Source organism: Amblyraja radiata, chromosome 12 (genome assembly GCF_010909765.2).
Source record: "Amblyraja radiata isolate CabotCenter1 chromosome 12, sAmbRad1.1.pri, whole genome shotgun sequence".
Taxonomy (NCBI): domain Eukaryota; kingdom Metazoa; phylum Chordata; class Chondrichthyes; order Rajiformes; family Rajidae; genus Amblyraja; species Amblyraja radiata.
Genome location: NC_045967.1, coordinates 37,333,252 through 37,360,437, shown reverse-complemented (window position 1 = coordinate 37,360,437; position 27,186 = coordinate 37,333,252). Strand labels below are relative to the sequence as shown.

Sequence of the window (27,186 nt, the reverse complement as noted above, 5' to 3'; positions counted from 1 at the left end):
CATTATGGAAAGAAAATATTAAAAACTTTGCATCTGCTTTGCATAATTACTAAATATCCACATATATACATTATTCTAGTAGGTGATCTCAGATGAGATAATAATGAGGACATTGTTGTTGACATTAATACCTCAGATTTAAGAAGTATCAACACCAAAATCCTTGCTCCTTGCAAATAATCCTTGAGTTACACAGCACAGCACAGCACCCTAGCTATGCCTGCCTCTTTGTTGAACAATCCCTGTTCCAGGCGTACACTGGCCATATCCCCGAATTCTATCTTCGTTACATTGATGACCGCATCGCTGCTACATCCTGCACCCATGCAGAACTTAAGGACTTCATTAACTTCACGACCAATTTCCATCCTGCACTCAAATTCACTTGGACACATCCCTCCCCTTTCTTGATCTCACCGTCTCCATTACAGGATACCTCCAAACCCACTGACTCCCACAACTATCTCGACTACACTTCTTCCCATCCTGCTTCCTGCAAACACTCTATGCCCTACTCCCAATTCCTCTGTCTACGCCTCATCTGCGCCCAAGATGAGGTGTTCTATACCGGGACATCCAAGATGTTCTCATTCTTTAGGGAACCAGGGTTTCCCTGTTCCATCATAGATGAGGCCCTCACTCGTGTCTCCACGGTACCCTGCAGCTCGGTCCTTGATCCCCCAACCCCTAGCCGCAATAGGGACAGAGTGCCCCTAGTCCTTACCTTTCACCCCATCAGCCGTAGCGTACAACACATATTCCTCCGACATTTTCGTCACCTCCAACGGGATCCCACCACTAGTCACATCTTCCCATCTCCATCCCTTTCCGTCTTCTGCAGAGATCTTTCCCTCCACAACTCCCTGGTTAACTCAACCCTTCCCACCCAAATCACCCCCTCCCCAGGCACCTTCTCCTGCAACCGCGAAAGATGCAACACCTGTCCCTAAACCTCCTCCATCAACTGTCCAGGGACCCCGACAGTCCTTTCAGATTAGGCAGAGGTTCACTTGCACCTCCTCCAACCTCATCTACAGTATCTGTCGTTCAAGATGTGAACTCTTATAACATCGGTGAATCCAAATGTAGACTGGGCGATCATTTCGCTGAACACTTTCGCTCAGTCTGCCTGGACCTACCTGATCTCCCGGTTGCTGAACTTTAATTCCCCTTCCCATTCCCACACTGACCTTTCTGTCCTAGGCCTCCCCCATTATCAGAGTGAAGCTAAACGCAAATTGAAGGAACAGCAAGTATTTTTTCGCTTGGGCAGCTTAAAACCCAGGGGTATGAATATTGATTTCTCTAACTTCAAGTAACCACTGCATTCCCTCTCTCTCCATCCCTCCCCCACCCAAGTCTTTCATTCTCACCTAGCTATAGCTAACAATTACCTGTTTACTTTATCATTGTTACTTGTTTGCATATCTTTCATTCATTTGTTCTTTCTCTCTCTACATCATCGTCTATATCTCTTGTTCCCCTTTCCCGTGACTTTCGGTCTGAAAAAGGGTCTCGACCCGAAACGTCACTTATACCTTCTCTCCAGAGATGCTGCTTGTCCCGATGAGTTACTCCAGCTTTTTGTGTCTTATCGACAGCAAAAAGACCGTTGGCCAATCATGTCCATGCTGACTACCAAAAAACAATCTATACCTATTACACTTAGAGCCTAGGTTTCTATGCTTTCACAATTCAAGTGCTCATCTAGATCATTTTTAAATGTTGTGAGAGTACCTGGCCCCAATGCATGGAAAAAGCAATCTCTTAGATAGACACAAAATGCTGGAGTAACTCAGCGGGACAGATAGCATCTCAGGAGGGATGGAATGGGTGATGTTTCGGGTCGAGGTCTTTCTTTAAAACTGTCTTCCTCAGATCTTCAGATTTGGGGGAAAAAGCCGGAATGGAGTACTGATTTTGGATGATCAGCCATGATCATATTGAATGGCGGTGCTGGCTCGAATGGCCGAATGGCCCACTCCTGCACCTGTTTTCTATGTTTCCTCTCTAAACTTCTGACCGCTCATCCTAAACGGATCCCCTTTCCTTTTAAATATTTTACTGTAGTGAAAAATTATTGGCTATTCTTTGGTTAATGTCCATTCTGTTACTTTGAGACTGACTCTTGATTTTATAACATCCCAGTCAGGGGCAATATTAACACTACATCGAGTTTGTCAAGCTCTAAAGATTTTGTGTATTTCAATAAGATCTCTGCAATTGGATCTTTGACCTTCTGAACTATGGACTGCAATCAGTGAGGCTCGGCAACAAAACATCCTCCATGATAATACTCAACACCAACACCTCACGGGGATGTGTTCTCATCATCTTGCTATGCTCCCTATACACTCATGCCTGTGTGGCCAAATTCCTTAACTCCGTTTGGAAGTTTGTAGATAACTTCCCTGTAGTGGGCCAGATCTCAAACAATACATATAGGAAGAAGATAGAGAGCTTATTTACAAGGCGTCAAGACAACATCCTATTGCTGAATATAGAAACAAAAAACTGCAGATGCAGGTTTAAACCAAAGATAGATACAAAGTGCTGGAGTAACTCAACAGCTTCTCTGGAAAAAATAGGTGACATTTTGGGTCAGGACCCTTCTTCAGAGTGAAAGTAAGGGTTGGGGTGGGAGGGGGGTGAGAGAGTTGGATGTGAGAAAAGACCAGAACCAATCAGAGCAAACCACAAATAGATACATTGTGGAAATTTGAAGAACTGGTAAAACGACTAAGGGGTAGGGAAGAGGGCACGGGTTGAGGGGGGAGGGGAATACAGGTGGAAGTTACCTAAAATTAAATCATTCAACTCTTACCGCTGGGCTGTAAGCTACCCAAGCAAAACATGAGGTGCTGTTCCTTCAATTTGTGTGTGGGCAATGAAAAAGGCCCAGAACAGAAAGGCCAGTATGGGAAGGGGAGTTGGAATTATTGGCAACTGGGAGATCCAATGGGCCTCTGCGGACCGAGCGTAAGAGTTCAGCAAAACAGGTGCTGTGTCAACGTTTTGCTCTCGCCGTTGTACAGGAGGCCACATTGGGAACAGCAGATGCAGTCGATGAGGTTAGAGGAGATGCATGTGAACCTCTGTCTCATCTGGAAAGACTGCTGGGGTCCCTGAATGGACATGAGGGAGGAGTTATAGGGACATGTCTTGCATCTCCTGGGGTTGCTGGGGAAAATACCTGGGGTGGAAAAGGTTTGCATGGGAAGAGACGAGTGAACCAAGGAGTTGAGGAAGGATCGATCTCTGTGGGAGGCAGGAAGTGGTGAGGATGGGAAGATGTGCCTGATGGCGGGATCACGTTGGAGGTGACGGAAATGACGGAGAATGATGTGTTGGATGCAGAGGCGAAAGATATGGAGCAGGTGGAACCTTGTTCTGAGCAGAACTATGGGATACAGAGGGAATTAGTAGGTTTTTAGTAGATGCCAATTGATAGCCTGTCCCTGTGATGGAGACCGAGATATCAGGAAAGGGGAGGGAAGTGTCAGAGATAGTCGAAGTGAATTTGAGGACAGGGTGGAAGTTAGTGGTAAACATAATGAAATCAATGAGAATGATGTGTTGGATGCGGAGACTAGTGGGACGAAATATAACGACCTGGGGAACTCCATTCCTTGTTCTGCCTTGGGGTGTGGGGAAGCACGAGCATCCTTTAACATCATTGACAAAGCATGAGCCTGCTTTAACATCATTGCCAAAACTCCTCTTAAATGTAGAAATCCTGCAGAGGAAATTCATTATTACATATAATGTGAAAATTGTTGGCTTTTGTTTACTTTCCTAGATTTAACTCTGAAAAAAGGCAAAAACAGTTTTCAGGACTTCATTCCAGTGGTGTTGAAAACTAGGACCCGTAGTCAGTCAGGTGAGTAAACTTCACTTCAAGTAGCAAATTGAGGCAGACCAGGGGAAATACTTCTGATATGGTTCCATGAATATGCAGACACTTCAACAAACACAGTAATATAGGCAGCTTTGTTTCAATTTTGGAAGTTGCACCACAAAGAAGATTTTATGCAGTAATGGCAAAGTTATGTTTGTAAGTTTTTGTTAGATTATGCCAATAACGATCAATTTTAATAACGAGAAAAGTAAGGTAATTTTCTGACATCCATTTCTGAATATGATTAGAAGCTAAATATTTCAGGCTATAAACTATAAGGCAATGAAAATGAGAAAATGGCTAGCAGCAATTATGATTAAGAAGTGTGTTTCCATAAAGGTGATCAGGCAGTGAATACTCAAGGATAATGGTAAGGTATATCAAAGGATGCAATACTTTTTTAGTAATTAGCTGTAGACCTGTTGACGGCGATGTACCAGGTAAGCTTTTAATAAAAGTAGTGACTCTTTTGAATGGTGTTGGAACAGCTTTGCAAATCTATCTATCTATCTATCTATACTAATACTAAAACTCTCATCTTGACCACTTCCGGTCTGCATTGTAATTAAATTTGTGCAAAAATACTACTCTAAATCGCTAGGATTTTTTCGCCACCTTTCTCCTCTGCTCAAAGCCACCGAGTTTTGTTCCGATCGGTGAAATATGACAAAAGTTATGAAGGTTTAAAAAATCGTGAGATCAGCAGATTGGTCTTCTTGCCTGTCAGTCACCATGAAGGTAACGCCCCTTCCGGCACCAGCTGGAGAATAAAGCCCCGAAGGCGGGGCTGAGTAAACAAGCCGTGCTGATTGAGTCAGTAAGAGTGGAGTCCGGAAAGCTGCTGTGTGAAGTCGGGAAACGCCGCTGAGTGGAGTCGGAAGAGCCGCTGTGTGGAGTCGGGGAAAGCCACTGTGTGGAGTCGGGAGAGCCGCTGTGTGGAGTCGGGAGAACCGCTGTGTGGAGTCGGGTAAGCCGCTGTGTGGAGTCGAGAAAGCCGCTGTGTGGAGTCGGGAAAGCCGCTGTGTGGAGTCAGGTAAGCAGTTGTGCGGAGTCGGGAGGTGCTGTGTGGTGCCACTGAGTGGAGTCCCTCCCCCCCCCACACACCCCCACCCCCTTTACCCCTCCCCTCACCCGCCACACCACCCCTCCCCCCACACCACCCCCCCCCCTACACCACCACCTCCCCCCACACCACCCCCTTCCCATACCACCCCCCCTCCCCACACCACCCCCCTCCACCACACCACCACCCCTCCCCCACACCACACCTTCCCCACACCATCCCCTCTCCCACACCATGTTGGAATATTGCATTGGGGAACGGGTTGCATCGGGGGGCCAGGCCTCCCATGTGACTGGGACCCAACGGGTCCCACTTAGTCTAGTATCTTTTAAAGCTGACAGGTGAATTAAATATTCTTGATTTAGTTATGAGGAACAAACCAAAGTTGGTTTTCAATGTTTGTTAGAACACCATGGAAAAAGAGTCCATACTAAGACTGAATTTAAAAAGTGAATACTCACAACCCAAGATTTTAAATTAAATAAAATAAATTTCAAGAATTACTGAATGAGTAAACCTTTAGACCATAGGAAAGCCACCAATAAGTAGTAAGTATGTCGCAAGGACAATATATAAAAAGGACAAAGGTTCTCATTATACAGCCAAGCATTGTCAACAAATGTGGTTGGAATACGTCTGGAATTTAACATTACTAATGCTTTGTGTGTGATATTTTCCCTAGTATGCTTTGAGGCTTTTTTTAAACAAATTTCAGCTTGAAGAATTTCCAGATTTTCTTTCTCATTTTCTTATTTTGTGGCTAATGATACCAGTTAAAAATACTATATGTTTAAGAAAGAACTGCAGATGCTGCAAAAATCGAAGGTACACAAAAATGCTGGAGAAACTCAGTGGGTGACTCAACATTTATCGAGCGAAGGAATAGGCGACGTTTCGGGTCGAGACCCTTCTTCAGACTGATGGTGGGGGGAAGGAAGAGAAGAGGCAGAGACAGTAGGCTGTGGTAGAGTAGAGCTGGGAAGGGGAGGATAAGGAGGGAGAAAGCAAGGACTACCTGAAATTGGAGAAGTCAATGTTCATACTGTTGGGGTGTAAACTACCCAAGCAAAATATGAGGTGCTGCTCCTCCAGTTTGCGGTGGGACTCACTCTGGCCATGGAGGAGGCCCAGGACAGAAAGGTCGGATTCGGAATGGGAGGAGGAGTTGAAGTGCTGAGCCACCGGGAGATCAGGTTGGTTATTGCGAACTGAGCGGAGGTGTTGGGCGAAGCGATCGCCAAGCCTGCGCTTGGTCTCACCGATGTAGAGCAGTTAAAAATACATTTTCTTTGTAATATGTGATTCAAAATATAATACCCTGTATTTGTTTTTAATTTGTGTTTCCCTGCTACAAGTCACTGCATAAAATCCCAACTTTAGTTTCATTTAGTTAGGAGATACAGCATGGAAACCAGCCCTTCGGCCCACCAAGTCCGCACTGACCAACGATTACCCTACACTAGTTCTATCCTACACACTAAGGCCAATTTACAGAAACCAATTAACCTACAAACCTGCACATCTTTGGAATGTGGGAGGAAACCGAGCTTCCAGAGAAAACCTACACAGTCACAGGGAGAATGTACAAACTCTGTACTCACAGCACTTGGAGTCGAACCTGGGTCTCTGGCGCTGTAAGGCAGCAACTCTACCGCTGCACCACTGTGTCGCCCTAAACTCTTTCTGTTCTTGTCCCTGGAAAACAAATTGCTCTTTCAAAATACCAAGGGGATTGGTCTTTTCCTTCCATTTACCACAAGACACAGGGACTGCAGATGCTGCAATCTTGAGCAAAACACAAATTGCTGCCTTTCACTCATGTTTAGTCTTCTATTTTTGCTACCGATGAGGTGTTGTCATTTTTGCCACCTCAAGCCCATGATGCAGAGTTACGCACATCTGGCACATAGATTTAACTATTGCTCACTAGTATTGATTGGAATATTTCAAAAGCTTATCATACAGTACCCTTTAGTCATACAATACTCTGTGACTACTAAAGTCATGCAATACTCTGTGACTGCCATGAGCTAAAGGTAACCCAATGTTTTTTTCCAGAATCAACCATATTGCAAAATCATCTCTCCAGTTCTGCCCAGCCTCATCTCCAACAAGTGTTAACATTTCTTGGACTTCTCTTCCAGTAAGATTGAGAGCACTTATTAATCTTGCCCGATCACTTCATCTTTACCATATCCATCAACCTAAGCTCAAAACCAACTCAACCTGAAAACTGAAGCGTTTTCCTTCTATAACCCTTAAACGCTTTTAGATTATTTTATCCATGAGTACTAGTTTCTGTTTCTTTCGCTTCATTTCAATAAACTGAACCAAATTGTATCCCTGCCCCCGTGTTGGCATCACCTCGTCGCCTTCCACCTATATCCCACCCTCTGACTTTACATTTATCTTCTCAGCCTTTGTTTCCTTTGTCACTTACTCTACCCATCTGCCAATCAACACTCCCCCCCACCCCCCCCCCCCCCCCCCCCCACTCACTTGTAGTCAACTATTACCAGGCTTTGTCCCATCCCACTTCTCTTTTCTAACTTTCTCCATCCTATGTGTCCTGACCCAAAGCATCACCTGTCCATTCCTTCCATAGATCATGTCTGACTTTTGGAGTTCCTACAGCATTTTGTGTTTTGCTCAAGATTCCAGCATCTGCAGTCCCTTTGATTTCATCTAACTCTTTGTTACATTAATATATATCAATTGCATGTTCAGGAATGTTTTTTCTCCCCATCCCTGCATTGTTAGCTCTGGAATCACCCAAGGATCCATGCTGGACCCCTCTTCTTTATCTACATGATTGCTTTATAGTTGAATATGAAGTTATAAAGTTGGGTTGCATATTGACCTCACTCACAATGTACTTTTACATCTCATAATCAATTCACTGTCGTAGTTTGTCGGGCTGAATTTCCAATGTCCATTCTTGGATGTGATCTAATTTCATCACATTAAACAGCAGGAACAATTATCAAAAAATACAAATAGAAAATGCAGGAAACACACAACAGGTCAGGCAGTATCTTTGGATAAAGAAACAGAGTTAATGTTTCGGAATGAAGATCCTTCTTTATATTTCTGAAAGAGAGAAAACAGGTTTTAAAAGTCCAGAGAAAGTGGTGATGGGATGGAAAGGGACAAAGGAACATCTCTAACAGGATAAGTTTGGGTTTATCCAAGTAATTCTGATGTTACGGAGCCATCTTGTGAATAGATTAGTAAAGCAAGAAGAAAGATAAAACAAAAAAGGGACTTGTTAAGGCTATGACATGCAGAGTATAACCACTGATGAAACTTGAAACCAAAAGGAGAATGTTGGAAATGCCCAGCAGATCAGGCAGCATCTGTGGGGAGAGAAAAGTTGAGTCACTATTAAAGATGGGTAACCTTTCAGTGGTACATATAGCCAGTTCTGATATAGACAGAAAAGGCAAAATATCTAAAATTGTTCAATTTGATATTAAGTCCCAAAGGCTGCAATGCGCCAGGCAGCCGTTCCCAAGCTCACATTGTGCTTCATTGGAACAGTGGAAGAGATCACAGACAGATAGAAGAGAGTTTGTGCGGGATTGAGAATTAAAATGTCAGACGATTGGAAACGCTGACTGATTGGAACTATCCCAGTCTCCATGTGGTTTCTCCAATGTAGAGGAGAACAAACAAAATCAAAAACTATTGCTTCATTAGAGATATTGTACCACCTGGTATTGGCGATGGCGAGGTACCAACTCGCCATGACCAATCATGTTGGCTAAAGCAGACTTTTGATGCTTTTTGCAATAGTGCAAAAAATAAGGTAACTGATCAACTTAAGGTCAAGAACTACATTCATTTCTGTGACGTGTTTTCTCAAATTCTGCTATAAACTATCTGTTGCTATGCCACCTATATTTGTAAATGTGTCTGATTTAATATTTTCTTGGTCAGCTTCCCATTTTCCTACCGTCCATAAGCTTAAGTTTATCATTTAGCTCCACCCTCTGCTGCATTCACTCTCCCCCAGTGTAACACTTCAATTGGTTATTTATTTGTATCTGTACGTCCAAGTCAAATTAATATATGAACATTACAATGCTTCTTTTAAAAGACTATACTTGGTCTTGACTTCTCAATTGATGATTGATCTGATTCCAAGACTTAGCAAGTTCCATCCTGCCCCATTGCATTCTGATGGGAGTGCAAAGAACCTGAAATTTGGGAGCCCTCTAGTGGCTTCATCAATCTTCAGTAAGATGTAATAGGCCAACTACATGACCAGATTTTCCTCTATTTTTCCCCGTACTCACTGATTTAATGGCAAGATTGCAGTGAAAAACAATCTGGTAACATCAAACTAAATTGGTATTTTACATTAGTCACCAAGTAATTTAGATATAACCTTGCCGTTCTGGATTGCAATGCTTTAATATTCTTTAATCATGGTAATTGAAATTACCTATATTACATGTTCAATTTTTATGTTATAGAAAGTCATTCCGGCACATCAATAAATTTGGGATATGAGCAGACAGACAGTTCATTGGGGGAAAGTCAGCGTATGCAAGAGGTGGGAGAAGATGATGTAACGAATTCAACGGATCAAGAACTGTTTAAAACGGAGGGTGAAGAGACCAAAGAAGAAAGTGAGCTGGCAATATCTACCAACTTGATTACAGACTTGAGTGAACAAGATAGTTTGGAACAACCTGACTTGACTTGCCTCGTAGACACTGATGGGAATTGTAAAACTAATAATAAACAAACCCCCATCATTAAGACACAAGCAAGAGGCAGTAGAAAAAAAATCCCGAATGAGGTAGTTTCAGAAGTGTCTTTCCACGAAGGGGAGAAAAATCAAGTGGGCATTGGTTCGCATACACAAAAGGCAGTTACCACAGGTAAAGTTCAATGTCTTTTGAATAATGCATGCAATATCATTCTTGGAAATGGGAATTATAAACTGTATTTGTGACCTATTCACACATTACATATTGTTACTGTTTATCAGCAAATGATTCATGAAAGTTCACCATTAGAAGTTAATATGTGTGAAGTAGTTGTGTGGCTCGGCAGACTTGAATGGCCAACAAGCCTAATCTTGTTGAGTTTTTACACAAAGGAAGAAGAGGAGAATGGAGAAAATAAAACAAGGGATTAATGTAGGATTAGTGCAAATGAGTGTCTGATTGTCGATATGGACCTTGGACCAAAGGGCCTGTTTCTGTGCTCAGTCATTCTATGACTAACTACATTCAGGCATTCCTCCATGAGTTAGTTGGTCCTCTGCATGGTGTACTGATATTACAAAAGATCATGGTCCACTGATGCCCAAAGTGGATTATAGCTAAAGCATTTTGAGTTCTAGCCCAGATATAGTTTCATAAGAACATACAGTATCTATAGCAGAGTGGAAGCTTGGTCAAGGTAACCACATTGCAGTTTTCTTTTTAGGCATATGGACACCACCTACTTCATCACAAAATAAGCTAACTCCTTCACCAACATTATCTAATACTGACTGGAACCTGAGTATCAGACACAGCACACCTGTGACAGGAAGTGTACGGAAACGTAAAGAGTCGTGCAGCTCAGATGTTCTCAATTTGTCCCACATACAAGAATCTCCAAGTCAGTACCAGCCTGAAAAACCATCAGGAAAACGTAAATGTAAGACAAAGCATATTGGTGGGTCCCTGCCATCAGAAGAAGGTGCAGACAATCAAGGAAAGCACAAGGTAAATAATTAATGATAGTTACCTTTACAGTTAGCAATATTGCATTGCTACATTGTTTTGTGTTTAATTAAAAAAAAATGCCGAACCAAGATATTAGGAAGGTACACCAAAAGATTAGAATTTTACTGAGTGCTGCCAGGACAGAGGTGGATGAAGAAAATTAGAACAATGCGGAAGGTCAGTGTAATGAGCTGTGTCGAAGACATATCAGGATACAACACATGTTTATTAAATCTACTTACAGTATAAATCTGCAGGACATTACATTTCCTAGCAGCTACTCGTAATAATTAGTGTAGGCAAGCTCTTGATAATATAAAGCGCATAATAGGCGGAGTCACTACTAACAAGCACTATAATTGGCTAGTAGGAAATAGCCAATCTACAGTCAGAGCCAGAGGAATTTAAAATTCAAGGTGGATATTGGTAATAATGCTGAAGATTAAGGCCATAATTTAATTTACGATTATGGATGATTATTTTAAATTGTAGATATTGTGAGATTTGGAGGATTCCTGTGCCTCAAGAGAGCAGGCCTATGAAAATATGTGTTTGTTGTGTATTGGGATGCAGCACCAGAAATGTAACTAGCTTGTTATGAAGAGAGGTGGGCTGAGGGGCAATGTCATATATTGTTATTGTAAATCAGACAAAGTTTTGCCAATTTTAAATCATGTGAGCAAATTTAGCAATAGACCATGTTATAACTATCTGCATCATTCCCAAGTTAAATAGGCAATGAAAATGAACACATTATTAATCTTTAAATTGTATAATGGAACTTCATATTTTGCCTCATTAATTGATCTATTAAACATTTATTTTGTATTAGGTTAAAGTAAAGCAAAACCGCTCCCTCAAGCGCTTAGCATTAATGCTGGATTCTGATTGGAGCCCGTCACCAAAGAAGAAACGTGATTATTCAGTCCGCCTGAAAAAGAGAACATCCTCAGCTACTCCGGTTAAACATGCAACAGTCACAGCAACAGCACAGTCACCATCTGCTGAAGCAACGACATCCACAAGACAGCATTCTCTATCTGAAACACGAAAACTAATCGTAAATAAGAATGCTGGTGAAACCTTGCTGCAGAAGGCAGCACGATTAGGTTATGAGGTAAAAGCTTTAATAATATAATTTGATAAGTGATCTGTTTGGTTTTATTGTCATTTCTTTCACCTTCCAGACTTGCACTACAACAGTAACTTTTCATGTATGGGTTTTTTTACCTCTTATCTACATAAAATGCATGGTACATGTTCTGCCAGGTTGACTCACAAAATTACAGATGTGTTCTAAATCTGATTCATGAGCTAATCAAATATGATAATAAACCAGAATCAAGCCAACCATTCCCTCATATGAATTTTAATAACTTTTTCTTTGTAATTGTCTGCTACAAATTGCATTGTTTCAAAAATATGCCTGCATCCTTGACAGCTTACCTGTAGGCAAATTTCTTAATGCTAGAAATTGAATTAGGAAAAAAATCTCGCGTGATAAATGTTTCTGCATGTTTTAAAGTGCTAATTTCAGGTCGAAATCTCACCAATTGGGTAACTTTACCAGAAACTTTGGAATTCACCCTACCATGTAAATCAGTTCTACATTATATTCTGCATATTTTACTTATTTACTGACAAAAATTGAATCTAAAGGATGTAATCCTTGACCTTCATTGCTTATCCACTGCAGAACAAGAAGTATATCCAGCAGAATACTGGGAAACTTTGTGAATTAAAGGGTCTCCACTAGGGCTTCCATTTGTTTCTTTGCAGACCCCTTCATATTGATTTCCGACGTGCTGTATTTTTACAGGCTAGAACATTGACAAAGATTGCACCATCTGTGCGCTACATGCTGCGGTCTGTGTCCCTGATGTTCTCTACTGCAGTCTGATCACAGCACAAGGTCTGGTCAGACTGCTTCATTGTATGGGATGGAGTTAGAGGCACGTTCCCAGCCAGCGGCACCTAAAACATTTCACTGATCTACTTCTCCCTCCTACCTTGATTTGCTCTTAAATTTCCATTTTCAACCTTTCCTTAACTCTGTCCAGCCCTCCTTCACCATAGAAACATAGAAAATAGGTATAGGAGTAGGCCATTCGGCCCATCGAGCCTGCACCGCCATTCAATATGATCATGGCTGATCATCCAACTCAGTATCCTGTACCTGCCTTCTCTCCATACCCCCTGATCCCTTTAACCACAAGGGCCACATCTAACTCCCTCTTAAATATAGCCAATGAACTGGCCTCAACTACCTTATGTGGCAGAGAATTCCAGAGATTCACCACTCTCTGTGTAAAAAATGATTTTCTCATCTCGGTCCTAAAAGACTTCCCCCTTATCCTTAAAATGTGACCCCTTGTTCTGGACTTCCCCAACATCAGGAATAATCTTCCTGCATCTAGCCTGTCCAACCCCTTAAGAATTTTGTAAGTTTCTATAAGATCCCCCCTCAAAATCTTCTAAATTCAACGTGAATTTAAATGTCCTTGGACATTTTTCTATTGTGCAGCAGTTTTGAGCACAGTAGGGGATCCATTGAACTGACCATGTTGAACACTAGTGCTCGAGTTCCCAAAATGGAAAGAATGTGATAACAATGGGAAGCCTCAAGTGGCAGAGTCCTGATGAATCTGAAGGCCTGTTGCTTCCACTGCCTTTTTAAAATCAAGTGCTGAAACTGACAGTAATCATCTGGCATTACAAGCAGGATACAATCCTCTGCACACACTGGTTCTATTTAAAATTGATGTCTATTTTAATATTCCAGAGGAAAAAGCCACGAGTTTGGTGGTGGGGGGGGGGGGGGGGGGTTGTCTTCAAGAGAATTTTAACCCTATAAGATAACAAGCCCTTAAGTTAATGTGTGGTCACTGTGGTAAGCTAAAATGTTAGTTTGGTGGAATTGTTAAATGTTAGTTTGGTGGAGTTTTATTTGTACAGCACCAAAATAAGCCCTTCAAGTCATCCATGCGACCATGTTGCTTACTTGAGCTAGCCCTATTTACCTGCATTCGGTCATTTCGCACTATACTGTTCCACTCCATATACCTGTCCAAATGTCTTTTAAATGTTGTAATTGTTCCGACCTGTTTCATTTCCTCAGGCAGATTGTTTTACATACCCACCTACATGGAATTTCAGTGTTAAATATTTAGTCATCTCACCTTAAATATATCCCACTAGTTTTATAGACTTATTAAATCTGAGAAAAAGACTGACCATACACCTTATCTTTGCCCCTCGTGATTTTATCTCTCTCTGAGGTAATCTCTCAATCTCTTCTGCTCCAGGGAAAAAAACGCAGCCTATACCAGTCTGTCCTTATAATTCAAACCCTCCTGTCCCAGTAACATCATTGTGAAACTTTTCTGCCCCCTTTTAAGCATAATAACATGATTTCACAATTCTTGCATTCAGTGCCTTTTCTGATGAAGGCAAGCATACCAAACATCTTCTTCACCACACTGTTTACCCACTTTCAATGAACTATGTACCTGCACTCCAAGGTCTCTCTGTTCTAAAGGCGTCAAGTCAAATCAAGTCAAGAGAGTTTATTGTCATGTGTCCCAGATAGGTCAATGAAATTCTTGCTTGCTGCAGCACAACAGAGTATTGTAAGCATAAATACAGAACAGTTCAGTGTGTCTATATAGCATAGACCATATATATTGTCATAAATAAACAGATAAAATATTATAGTCCAGAGTTTGTTTGATGGCGAGTTTAATAACCTGATAGCTGTGGGGAAGAAGCTGTTCCTGAACCTGGATTACCAGATTTCAGGGTCCTGTACCTTCTACCTGATGGCAGCGGAGAGATGAGTGTGTGGCCAGGATGGTGTGGGTCCTTGATGATGTTGACAGCCTTTTTGAGGCAGCGACTGCGATAGATCCCTGCGATGGTGGGGAGTTCAGAGCCGATGATGGACTGGGCAGTGGTCACAACTTTCTGCATTTTCCGCTCCTGGACGCTCAAGTTGCCGAACCAAGCCACGATGCAACCAGTCAACATGCTCTCTACTGTGCACCTGTAGAAGTTTGAGAGAGTCCTCTTTGACATACTGACTCTCCGTAATCTTCTCAGGAAGTAGAGGCGCTGATGTGTTTTCTTTATAATTGCATCAGTGTACTGGGACCAGGAAAGATCTTCGGAAATCTGCACGCCCAGGAATTTGAAGTTCTTGACCTTTTTCACCATCGTCCTGTTGATATAAACGGGATTGTGGGTCCCTATCCTACCCCTTCCACAATCAGTCTACAATCAGTTCCTTGGTTTTGCTGGTGTTGAGAACCAGGTTATTGTGCTGGCACCGTTTGGTCAATCGGCCGATCTCACTACTCTACTCTGACTCGTCACCATCAGTGATTCGTCCCACAACAGTGGTGTCGTCGGCGAACTTGATGATGGAGTTCGCACTATGTCCGGCTACGCAGTCATGAGTATAGAGTGAGTACAGCAGGGGGCTGAGCACGCAGCCTTGAGGTGCTCCCGTGCTGATTGTTATCGAGGATGACGCATTTCCACCAATACGGGCAGACTGGTCTGTGGATGCGGAAGTCGAGGATCCAATTGCAGAGGGATGCGCAGAGAAACAGATCTGAGAGCTTGGTACCAGCTACACCACAATTATACCATCACATTGCTGAACTCGGAGTCCCGCCAATAGATTTCTCCGGTCCCTCCGTCCCCATTGTTTAATTATTCTGTATTTTTGATTATTCTGTATCTTCTTTTTTTTAAATTTCTATATGCACTACTACTACGGACTGACGCAAAACTGCATTTCGTTGCACCCATACTTAGTATTTGTGCAATGACATTAAAGTTGAATTGAATTGAATTGAATTGAATGATGGTATTAAACGCCGAGCTGCAATCAATGAATAACAGCCTGACATATGAGTTTTTGTTGTCCAAGTGGTCCAGAGTGGTGTGGAGAGCCAGTGAGATCGCATCCACCGTTGATCTGTTGTGGTGGTAAGCGAACTGCAGTGGGTCGAGGTTCTTGTCGAGGTAGGAGTTGATATGCACCATAATCAACCTCTCAAAGCACTTCATCACCACAGACGTTAGTGCCACTGGTTGATCGTCATTGAGGCACGTCACCTTGCTCTTCTTGGGCATCGGTATTATTGATGCCCTTTTAAAGCAAGTGGGAACCTCAGACCTCAGAAGTGAGAGGTTAAAAATGTCCGTAAAAAAATCCAGCCAGTTGGTCCGTACCGGTTTTTAGAACACGATCGGGTATACCATCAGGTCCAGGAGCTTTCCGAGGGTTCATTCCCCTGAAGGATTTTCTGACGTCGACCTCTGTGACTGTGACTGAAATACCATCACGGCGAATGAGGGCTCGGGAAGGCACATCAGTCTCCAATGTCCTATCATTTACTGTGTAAGTCACGTTCTGTTCCCATTACATAACCAGAATAGCAACCAATTAAAGCAATGTAGTAGACTGATTTATAATTATTTGAATTCGATAATCACTATTAATTGTTTTTTCACATAAGTGTGTGGTAAACTAGTTTTGACTGTTGCAGTACATATGAACTACCACATGGGATCACTGTTGCATGTATGAATAATGCAGAAAATGCTAAACTGTTGGCCACAGGTTACTGCAATTTCAGATTTGAAAAATTATGTTAGTGTTCCAAAACCAAATATGAACTAGTTTATTACTTTTTTTCTGGTAAAGATGCACCAAAACATCGAGAACAGGGAGTCGATATTAAATTCATTGCCACTCTTTAGAATTTAATTTTCATGTTAGATGTTCCAACACTCTGAGAAATTTATTATCAAATGTGAAAACTTAAATTAGGAGTTGCCAACAACATTATTTTTGTAAAACTGGAATAGCTTTGTTTATCTCGGCATTTTGGTGGTGCTGCCCCTTCTAACATTTAATTGTCTAGAAATGAGATTTTGTATTACTATTCATTTCAGTGCTTTGCAATTAAAATGTAGTTATCATGGGGTGAAATCATCTATGAAGAGAATGGTGGAATTCATTCCACTTGCCCGGATTGCAGCCTAAACAGCACTCATGAAACTCAACACTGTCCAGAATTAAGCAGCTAGTTTGTTTGGTATCCCATTAACTACCCTAAACATTTGTTCTGTTTACCACTTATGCATTGTTTGTACTATCTACATACACACTCCAGTTATTTGTTTATGCCTGCAACCTCTGCCAACAAGAAGAACAAAAGCGGGCTCATGGAAACATAACCAACCTACAGGTTCTGCCGAAACTGCACTCCACCTTTATTTGGAACTATATTGCTACTCTTTCCAGAACCAGTCCGGGGGAAGGGTCTCGACCCAAAAACCATCTGTCCATTTACCTCCACAGATGCTACCTGGCCATTGAGTTGTTGCGAAGATTGTTCACTGATGTTCTTTTGTTGTCACTGGATGTGAATCCTGGAACTTTTTACAACATTATTTTATGGGTGTGCTGACACCAGAAGTTCTACAGAGGTTCATTCATCACTACATTTTCAAGGACAATAGGGATAGGCAACAAATGCTGGCCTTGCCAGCAATGTCTCTTTCCAAGAAAACGAATATGTTTACAACATGTGACACTGATGCATTCTGTATAGTTTTACATGGATAGGAAATTTGATGAGGCAGCTCCCAGCCTGACCTGCTCCTGCGTAACCGCCAGAAACGCATCACGTGGTATTATTCTCCATGCAGTGTTCTTTTTCGAGCATGATAGAGAATATTAACATGCTTTACACCAAGACTTTGTCAGCCCGTCCTTAATAATGATGAAACAGGTACACAACTATAATGGACATCAGTTTCTGCATGAGTTTTCCATGCGGTCAGGGGAACACACATTCTACTAAAAATTCTGGACGTGCCATGCGGGTGTTTGTTGCACAGATTGGATGCCACTGCACATGTCCAGGGTTCTTCCTTGTGTTAGTGCTGTTGACACATGGGAGATCCAGCAAGAAAATCATGGAAAGCCACAAAGTGCAAGAGTAACTCAACGGGTCAGGGAGCATCTCTGGAGACCATGGATAAGTGATGTTTCGGGTTGGGACTTTTTGGTGAGGTGGGGGGGAGGGGGAAGCAGGAAGAGAGGAGGGTCAGGATAAAGCCTGGCAGGTAATGGGCTAATACTGGTGAGGAGAGGTTTTAATTGGCGGATGGTGCACGAAGGCCAAAGATGAAAAAGCAGAAAGTGTGAGACGAAAGGATTGAGGAGTTGTGAATTGTGAAGCTAGAGGAAGGAATGTACTGTAGATGTAAGGTGCCCCACCTGGACTCTCACTTGTTTGTAAGTTTGTAAGGTTATATGTATGCATTTAAACTTACACGTGGAGTCTTCATTCTTGACCATTGATGATTTTAACACAAAAGCTGAACCAAATGTACTGTACATATTTTATAATTTTAAACTGGTCTGTTTTTGGTAATATACAATTTTTATATAAATTTCTATTCCTTTCATTTTTAAATTAATTATATCGTATACCATTTTCTTTTAGGAGTTTATTATCCTTGATTTTGTTGATTTCCTGTCGGCGGCATGTTTTAAACTGAGGGAATTTTTAAAGCTATTTGCTGTGTACTTAATTTTACACGGCTTTTAAGATCTGCCTATTTTACTCAAGAATAGAAACATTTCTGAGATGGAAGGTAAAAGTAATTGTCATTAGTCATTTAGATTTGTAAAATCAGGTAAGGATGTTGGAATCCGGTAAGGATGTTGGGATCAGCCACACAAATAAACTCAGGAGACATCTAAATGTTTTGGGGAATATGGTAATTGAAAGATATTCCAAAAAGTGGGCAGGTTTGCTTTTACCCCATTTTTTGCCTGAATATTTTGGAAAGGATTATTGTTGTTTTTATTATTATTATTGTAATTATTATTATTACTATTATGTTGATTTTGGTCACTTGAACTACTGAGAAATATTGTATGAATTTTTGCTGCAATTTAATGAATGTTATCGAAGGATGTCTTTCACCTGCTGATTGATTATTAATTGGAAGATATGAGTTTGAGGAAAACAAACTGCTATTTGCATATTTTTCTGATGAATAAAACAGGCTCTCTGCAGGCCAGAATATCTAAATTTGATATCATGTCTCTGCAAGGTAGACAATTTAGACAGTACTGGGAGTAGTTATTGCCTTAACATTCTAGGCCAAAGGTAAAATAAACCATTCAAAGATCATTGTCAAGCCTTTTTGCTGCAAAACATGAATGTGACCATAATATGAGAAAAGAAAGAAGCCAGAACAGAGGTCAATGTAAACTAGAAGGTTAGTACTGCCCCAAAACATATTTTACATATCACCTTTCAGGTCCTTGAAACATACCAAATTGAAACACCGTCAGTGAAATACATGACTATATTTTTTTACTCAGCAAGATCCCACATTTCATAGGGAGACTGAATGACCATAGAAAGATTGAGAGATAAACAGAGAGTAGTAGGAGAGCTCCCATATTCTGCTTTCAATTAAACATTTTGATTGTTCAGCCCAGAGAGGATAGATCGGGCCAGATTAAAATAACACAGAAAAATTCTCAACACCACGGCAGCAGCTTTATCAGCATAGATAGAGTCATAGAGTGATATAGTGTAGAAACAGGCCCTTCGGTGCAACTTGCCCACATTGGCCAACATGTCCCAGCTACACTCGTCCCACCTGGCTGCGTTTGGTCCATATCTCTCTAAACATGTACCTTGCTGTCTCCTCCCCTTCCTCAGCCCTCGAGCTGTCTCCTCCCATCCCCCAGCCCTCGGGCTCCTCCTCCTCCTTTTCCCTTCCTTCTCCCCGCCACCCCCTATCAGTCTGAAGAAGGGTTTCGGCCCGAAACGTTACCTATTTCCTTCGCTCCATAGATGCTGTTGCACCCGCTGAGTTTCTCCAGCATTTTTGTGTACCTATCCATGTACCTGTCTAATTGTTTCTTACATTTTGGGATATTCCCTGCCTCAACTACCTCCTCTGGCAACATCCTTGTAAATCTTCTCTGTACCCTTTCCAGCTTGACAACATATTTTCTATAGTATGGTGCCCAGAATTGAACACAATACTCTAAATGCGGCCTCACCAACGTCTTATACAACATGATCTCCCAACCTCTATACTTAATACTCTTGACTGATGAAGGCCAATGTGCCAAATGCCTTTTTGATCACCCTATCTACCTACGATTCCATCTTCAAGGAATCATACACCTGTATTCATAGATCCCTCTGCTCTACAACACTTCCCAGAGCCCTATCGTAGCCCTAGATATGCACATATCTTTGGTGGGGCATGAATTTTAAAGTCTTTCACTTAATGGCGTGGATGAAAGAGTCATAGATTTGTACAACATAACAACAGGCCCTTTGGCTAAAGGCATCTATGTCTATGATCCTGCCTACTTTTACTAATCCCACTTGCTTTTTTCAATCCCATATTGTCGATGTCTTGCTCATTGAAATACCAGTTCAGATGCCTCTTAAATGTTGTTACTGCTCCTATCTCCATTATCTACTCATGGTATGAAATATTTACTCCTCTGCTCCTTTAAATCTTATTTCTCTCACCTTAAACCTATGCCTCCTGGCTTCTGTTAACCCTAACAAATGCTGGCTTATCTATGAGGTTTATTTATACCTCTTATAATTTTTTTTCCCCTTATCATGTAACCTTCTCATTTATTTTACTTCAGGAAAACGGACCTAGCCTATGCAATCTCATAACTCAAACCCTCCAATCCAGGCAACATCCTTATGAATCTTTTCTGCGCCCTCTCTACTCTAATCCTATCCTTACTATCGGGTGGTGAAGAGAATTGTACACAATACACTAAGACATTCTGAACTCTTACACTCGGCTTGAGCCGATGAAGACAAGCATTGCCATATGCTTTCCTCATCATCTTATCCACCTGCATTGCCACTTTCAGGGAAGTTTACTTGCATTAAGAGATCTCTCTGTTCAACATCGGGATCCAGTACATAAACTGGTACATTGGAAAATAGCCCTTTAAACAGCCAAAACCACTTCAAATATAATTGAGCATTTTTAAAGAAGAAATAAATTATAAATAAATATTAATATGGTTCAAATGTAAAGATGTAAGAACAACAACAATTTTTTCTACTGTTTTATTCAGATGATTTATTTCCCCAAATTCTCTCTTATGTACAGGATGTGGTTATTTACTGTTTGGAGAATGAAGTGTGTGATATTAATCACCGGGATAACGCAGGCTATACGGCATTGCATGAAGCTTCTGCACGAGGCTGGCTTCATATTGTCACACGGCTCCTGGAGCACGGAGCGGATGTAAATTGCAGTGCCCAAGATGGGACAAGGTAAGAAGGGCATTATATTTTAATGTTGTTGATTATGGGTATTCGTGTTGAAGATTTAAATAATGTTTAATATTGGCATCAAGCAGACACAGCTCGAACACAGCTTATTTAGGTAAAGAATAAACCTCACTTTGGAGTTCTTCAATAAATCAACCTGTTGCATACTGGTTATGTCTAGTAACTGCCACCTTTGTCTTCTATTCGGGACAGTTCATCTGCTACTTGGTATCCAATCCCATAAACGGATAATGCAAGTAGTATACGTTAATGATCTGCACTAACAACTTATCTTCCAATAGGTGATCTAAGAGAAATTAAATAAAAACAGATTTGCTATTTTACTTTAGCAGTTGCGACGATAGGTGACATCGTTACTGACTCGCCGTGTTACTGCAGCACTTTTTGTCTTTTTTAGTAAACCAGCATCTGCTTTGCATATAATTGGTGTTAAACTTTTTGGAACCGTATTCATCCAAGCAAGGGATAACTTGTTCTTTGCAAATATAGAAAGGCTTTTGGGGTTAGATGCAGAGTCATGGTCTTTTTCTTCTTGCGTATAGCATGCACAGCCTAACGTTGTAGGTCAACTTGTTCTATTTGATCTATTTGTTTGGGCACGTCTGATGAAGTATGATTCCAATCACTGGACGTTTTTCCCCTTGTGCATTGACGAGTTTATGCAGAGCTCTTGATGTCACACTCAGTCAAATGCTTTGTCGAGCATTTTCACATCACATCTGTAATTCATTTCCCTGGTTCTAAATTTGGCATTGGTGAGCAGATTATTGTTAAACATTACTTGATAGCACCGTAGATGAATCCCTCCTACACTGCTGATAATTGGAAGTAGACGGATTGGGCAATAATTAGATAGATTGATTTTGTACAATTCAGCACTAATTCAAATGATGCTCATTGAATTGCATTCTTTCGGTAACACTTCACAGTCGTCCGGGTTTACCCAGATGTATTCAGGATGCCTCACGTCAAAAAAAAGGACAACATTATGTGTATATAATTGTTACTACATTAAATTGGCTTAAAATATTCTTTAGGTTTCATCATGATTTTTATAATGGTGATTTTTTTTTTAACCAGTATTAAATAATTTAGCTAAAGTAGCCAATTAAATATGGTTTAGAAACATAGAAACATAGAAAATTGAGTGCAGGAGTAGGCTATTCGGCCCTTTGAGCCATGGCTGATCATCTAAAATCAGTACCCTGTTCCTGCTTTTTCCCAATATCCTTTGGAGCAATATCCTAGGGGTAATTAGCCCTTAGAGCTAAATTTAACTCTCGAAAAAAACATCCAGTGAATCGGCCTCCATTGCCTTCTGTGGCAGAGAATTCACAGATTCACAACTCTGGGTGAAAAAGTTTTCACTCATCTCAGTCCTAATTGGCCTACCCCTTATTCTTACATTGTGACACCTGGTTCTGGACTCCTCCAACATCGGGAATTTTTTTCCTGCATCTAGCCTGTCCAATCCTTTAAGAATTTTATATGTGTCTATAAGATCCCCTCTCAATCTTCTAAATTGAATACAAGCCCAGTCGACCCATTCTTTCATCATATGTCAGTCTCGCCATCCTGGGAATTAACCTGGTGAACCTACACTGCACTCCCTCAATAACAATAATGTCCTTCCTCAAATTAGGAGACCAAAATTGCACACAATACTCCAGGTGCGGTCTTACCAGGGCTCTGTACAACTGCAGTAGGACTCAAATTCTCTCGCAATGAAGGCTAACGTGACATTAGCTTTCTTCATTGCCTGCTGTACCTGCTTGCTTAATTTCAGTGACTGATGTACAAGCACACCCAAATCTCGTTGCACCTCCCCTTTTCCCAATCTGACACCATTTCAATAATAATCTGCCTTCCTGTTCTTGCCACAAAAGTGGATAACCTCACATTTATCTACATTAAACTGCATCTGCCATGCATCGGCCCACTCACCCAACCTATCCAATTCATTCTGCAGCCTCATAGCATTCTCCTCGCAGCTCACACTGCCACCCAGCTTTGTGACATCTGCAAACATGTCACATTTAATTCCCTCGTCTAAATGGTGGCCGACTAGGAAAAGGGGAGATGCAGCGAGACCTGGGTGTCATGGTACACCAGTCATTGAAAGTGGGCATGCAGGTGCAGCAGGCAGTGAAGAAAGCGAATGGTATGTTAGCTTTCATAGCAAAAGGATTTGAGTATAGGAGCAGGGAGGTTCTACTGCAGTTGTACAGGGTCTTGGTGAGACCACACCTGGAGTATTGCGTACAGTTTTGGTCTCCAAATCTGAGGAAGGACATTATTGCCATAGAGGGAGTGCAGAGAAGGTTCACCAGACTAATTCCTGGGATGTCAGGACTGTCTTATGAAGAAAGACTGGATAGACTTGGTTTATACTCTCTAGAATTTAGGAGATTGAGAGGGGATCTTATAGAAACTTACAAAATTCTTAAGGGGTTGGACAGGCTAGATGCAGGAAGATTGCTCCCGATGTTGGGGAAGTCCAGGACAAGGGGTCACAGCTTAAGGATAAGGGGGAAATCCTTTAAAACCGAGATGAGAAGAACTTTTTTCACACAGAGAGTGGTGAATCTCTGGAACTCCCTGTCACAGAGGGTAGTCGAGGCCAGTTCATTGGCTATATTTAAGAGGGAGTTAGATGTGGCCCTTGTGGATAAGGGGATCAGAGGGTATGGAGAGAAGGCAGGTACGGAATACTGAGTTGGATGATCAGCCATGATCATATTGAATGGCGGTGCAGGCTCGAAGGGCCGAATGGCCTACTCCTGCACCTAATTTCTATGTTTCTATGTTTCTAAATCGTTAATACATTTTGTAAATAACTGGGGTCCCAGCACCGAGCTCTGCGGCACCCCATTAGTAACTGCCTGCCATTCTGAAAAGGACCAGTTAATTCCTACTCTTTGCTTCCTGTCTGCAAACCAGTTCTCTATCCATGTCAATACCCTACCCCCAATACCATGTGCTCTAATTTTGCACACTAATCTCTTGTGTGGGACCTTGTCAAACGCTTTTTGAAAGTCCAGATACACCACTGGCTCTCCCTTATCCATTCTACTTGTTACATCCTCAAAACATTCCAGAAGATTAATCAAGCATGATTTCCCCTTCATAAATCCATGCTAACTTTGACTGATCCTGTCACTACTTTAAATGCGCTGCTATAACATCTTTATGAATCGACTCAAGCAACTTCCCCACTACCGATGTAAGGCTACTGGTCTATATTTCCCCGTTTTCTCTCTCCCTCCTTTCTAAAAAAGTGGAGTTACATTGGCTACCCTCCAGTCCCCATGAACTGATCCAGAGTCGAGAGAACATTGGAAAATGATCACCAATGCATCCATGATTTCTAGGGCCACCTCCTTGAGTACTCTGGGATGCAGACCATCAGGCCCTGGGGAATTATCTGCCTTCAGTCCCAACAGTTTACTTAACACTATTTCCTGACTAATGTGGATTCCCTTCCGTTCTACCCTCCCACTAGATCCTTGGTCCCCTTGTATTTTGGGGAGATTGTTTGTGTCTTCCTTAGTGAAGACAGGCCCAAAGTACTCATTTAACTGTTCTGCCATTTCCTTGTTTAATCTGCAATGTACTGCATTTTTCTTTGTTACTTCTTTAGACCTATTCATGATGCTGTTGTGAATGACAACTTGGAGATCGTCCATGTTCTACTATCATATGGTGCAGATCCCACACTTGCTACCTATTCAGGTCATACACTTCTGAAGATGACTCATAGTGAGCCGATGGAACAGTTTCTTATAGGTATGTAGATGAAATACACATTTAATCCATACACTTATAATTCTTCAATTTATTCAGAGACAAAAACACTTTTGTTTTCTATATTCAAATATAATTTGCAATCGCAAAGACAGATTAAAAATCATTGTTATTGATTCTTATCGTTTAAATAAAATACTTTTGAAAGAAAACATGGATTGCACAAATAATCAATTCATTTGCTTCACTTGCTTCTGGCATTTCACCTAGTTTGGCAGTTCATAATATTCCTTAATACTATACTTCAATTCCTCTATCTATAGAGGCATGGACCTGTTGTTGATAACAAAACATGTGGTTGCCAAAAAGAGCTTTCCTTTGCACCCTATAAACAAAACAAGCACAAATATGCCCTGTAATGTACTAGCAGTATTAACATGCATTAATAAATCCATCAAAACACATTGAAATAATATTAGCTAGCAATCTGCTTCAGTTGAATCAATTGATACTGACAGTAGTCATGGCTGGTATCTTTAGGGTCAGCATGGCAGGGCACATGGGGAGAATCAAGGACCTCGGGCATGAGATAAACACAAACTCCTTCTGTGAAGAGCCTATTTCTAAGGATTGTCCTGAGACACTATGTCCACTTGATTACCAATTATTTTCAAGTTCAGGTTTTCAAAAGCTGCCTTAACAGAAGGAGGACCTCCCACTGCACTCTCATGCCTTCTCTGCTCTCTTTGTCGTAGTTGTGATGGTGGCGAAACAGGATTATTACAGGCAATAGCACCAGCTTGTTTCTTAAATTTGTAAACTTTTTGTAAACCAGCATCTGCAGTTCCTTATTTCTCTATTGTGCCTTAGCTTGGTGCTTGCAACAGCAAGATAAGTCACTGAGGTTCTCTCCTTATAAAGGAACGATTTCTTCATCTATTTGATTTAAGTCAGAATATGGCATCTGGGGGCCTACTATTTGCTATTGAGTGCCCATTATGATTCTGAAGAATAACCAAGACGTTTTCATCAAAAGTGAATGTTCCCACTTCCTAAGTACAGTTGGTTATAGATCATGATTAGAATCTCCTGCTGGTCAATGCTATATTTTCTGGCAACATGAGGTATGGATCTAGGAGTACAATTGCTAACCTCTGCTCCTGTGGGTCAGTGCGCTGCCATCAAGTGACAATAATTAAATAATATCTTAGGTAAGGGTAGAAAAGAGTTTTTCTAATAGAAGAGAGTCATATTTTCTTACTCGGGCTTCATAAATGATACAAAGATTATTTTCTTTATAATATCTTTGCTTGTGGAACACGGCAGTAAGCAAATTGACAGCTGTGTTTTAGGTAATTATGGCAGAATTTTAAAGCCAGCTTAAGTTAAACACATGAGGCAATAAACACTACTGTACAAATAAAAGTGATTTGCAGCTATTCACTTTCTGCTGATTGAATTTTAACCTCATGGGAACTTCATTCTTTTGGATCTTATCTTTTATTATAAATAGTCAATTCCTGATTGTGGTCATGTTATTAGATCAGGATTTTGTTAATTGCACTTAAATACTTTGACGTTGATGCACTGTGCTGCATAAATCAATCCATGCATTCCAACAAAATAAATATTTTTATCCATCATAGAATATTTAACTGACTTGAGGGGGCGAAGTGAGGATGATCCGGCCCTTCATTGGGAATTTTATGGCAGTTCTGCATGTGGTGAGTACTAAAATATATTTACATATTCTAGTAGAGAAAAATAAAGGCTAAATTATTTTCTTGATCACACACAGTATGCTCTTTTGTGGATTCAACACATTATAAGTCACTAGACCAAGTGGGACCCGTTGGGTCCCTGTCACAGGGGAGGTCTGGTCCCCCAACGCAACCCGTTCCCCAACACAATATTAGACCACTCACCCATTGCCGACAACTGCGCAGGGGCTGCTCATTTTGCCTTATTTTTAAACTTTAAAAAAAATGCATTTGCACTTGCTAGCGCTTGCAGAACTGTATATTAAATGAACCCTTTTATACTTGCTATTTGATATATCAATATTAATGCATGGGTTCTGAATAGGAAGTCAGGCCCATATTTTACCCTTTGGTCCAACCTGTCCATGCAGACCACGATGTCCCATCTAAGTTATTCCCATTTGTCCATGTTTGGCTCAAATCCTTCTAAATGTTTCTAAAAAGCATTAGTTTAATTTGGGATCATATAGCCTTTTCCTATGCTATATTATTTTATGTTCTATATTCAATTGGATGAAAAAACTGTTGTATCAATTTGAAGGTGAAGTTCTGTAAGAGTAGAGGGTGGCTAATGTGCCATTAATCCCCATTTGATGGAATCTTTTCAGTC

General features: G+C 41.1%; 1 protein-coding gene across 5 annotated transcripts in view; it reads left to right on the top strand.

Moving 5' to 3' along the window:
* Positions 1-27,186, top strand: part of bcorl1 (BCL6 corepressor like 1) — a 193,224-nt gene that overhangs the window by 152,462 nt on the left and 13,576 nt on the right. For all 5 annotated transcript variants that reach the window (XM_033030542.1, XM_033030543.1, XM_033030541.1 and 2 more), the window contains 7 exons: positions 3,800-3,880; positions 9,440-9,850; positions 10,404-10,687; positions 11,520-11,804; positions 20,888-21,054; positions 24,713-24,858; positions 26,463-26,540. In XM_033030542.1, the coding sequence (XP_032886433.1) occupies positions 3,800-3,880; positions 9,440-9,850; positions 10,404-10,687; positions 11,520-11,804; positions 20,888-21,054; positions 24,713-24,858; positions 26,463-26,540 (1,452 nt within the window). The remainder of the gene's footprint in view (positions 1-3,799; positions 3,881-9,439; positions 9,851-10,403; positions 10,688-11,519; positions 11,805-20,887; positions 21,055-24,712; positions 24,859-26,462; positions 26,541-27,186) is intronic.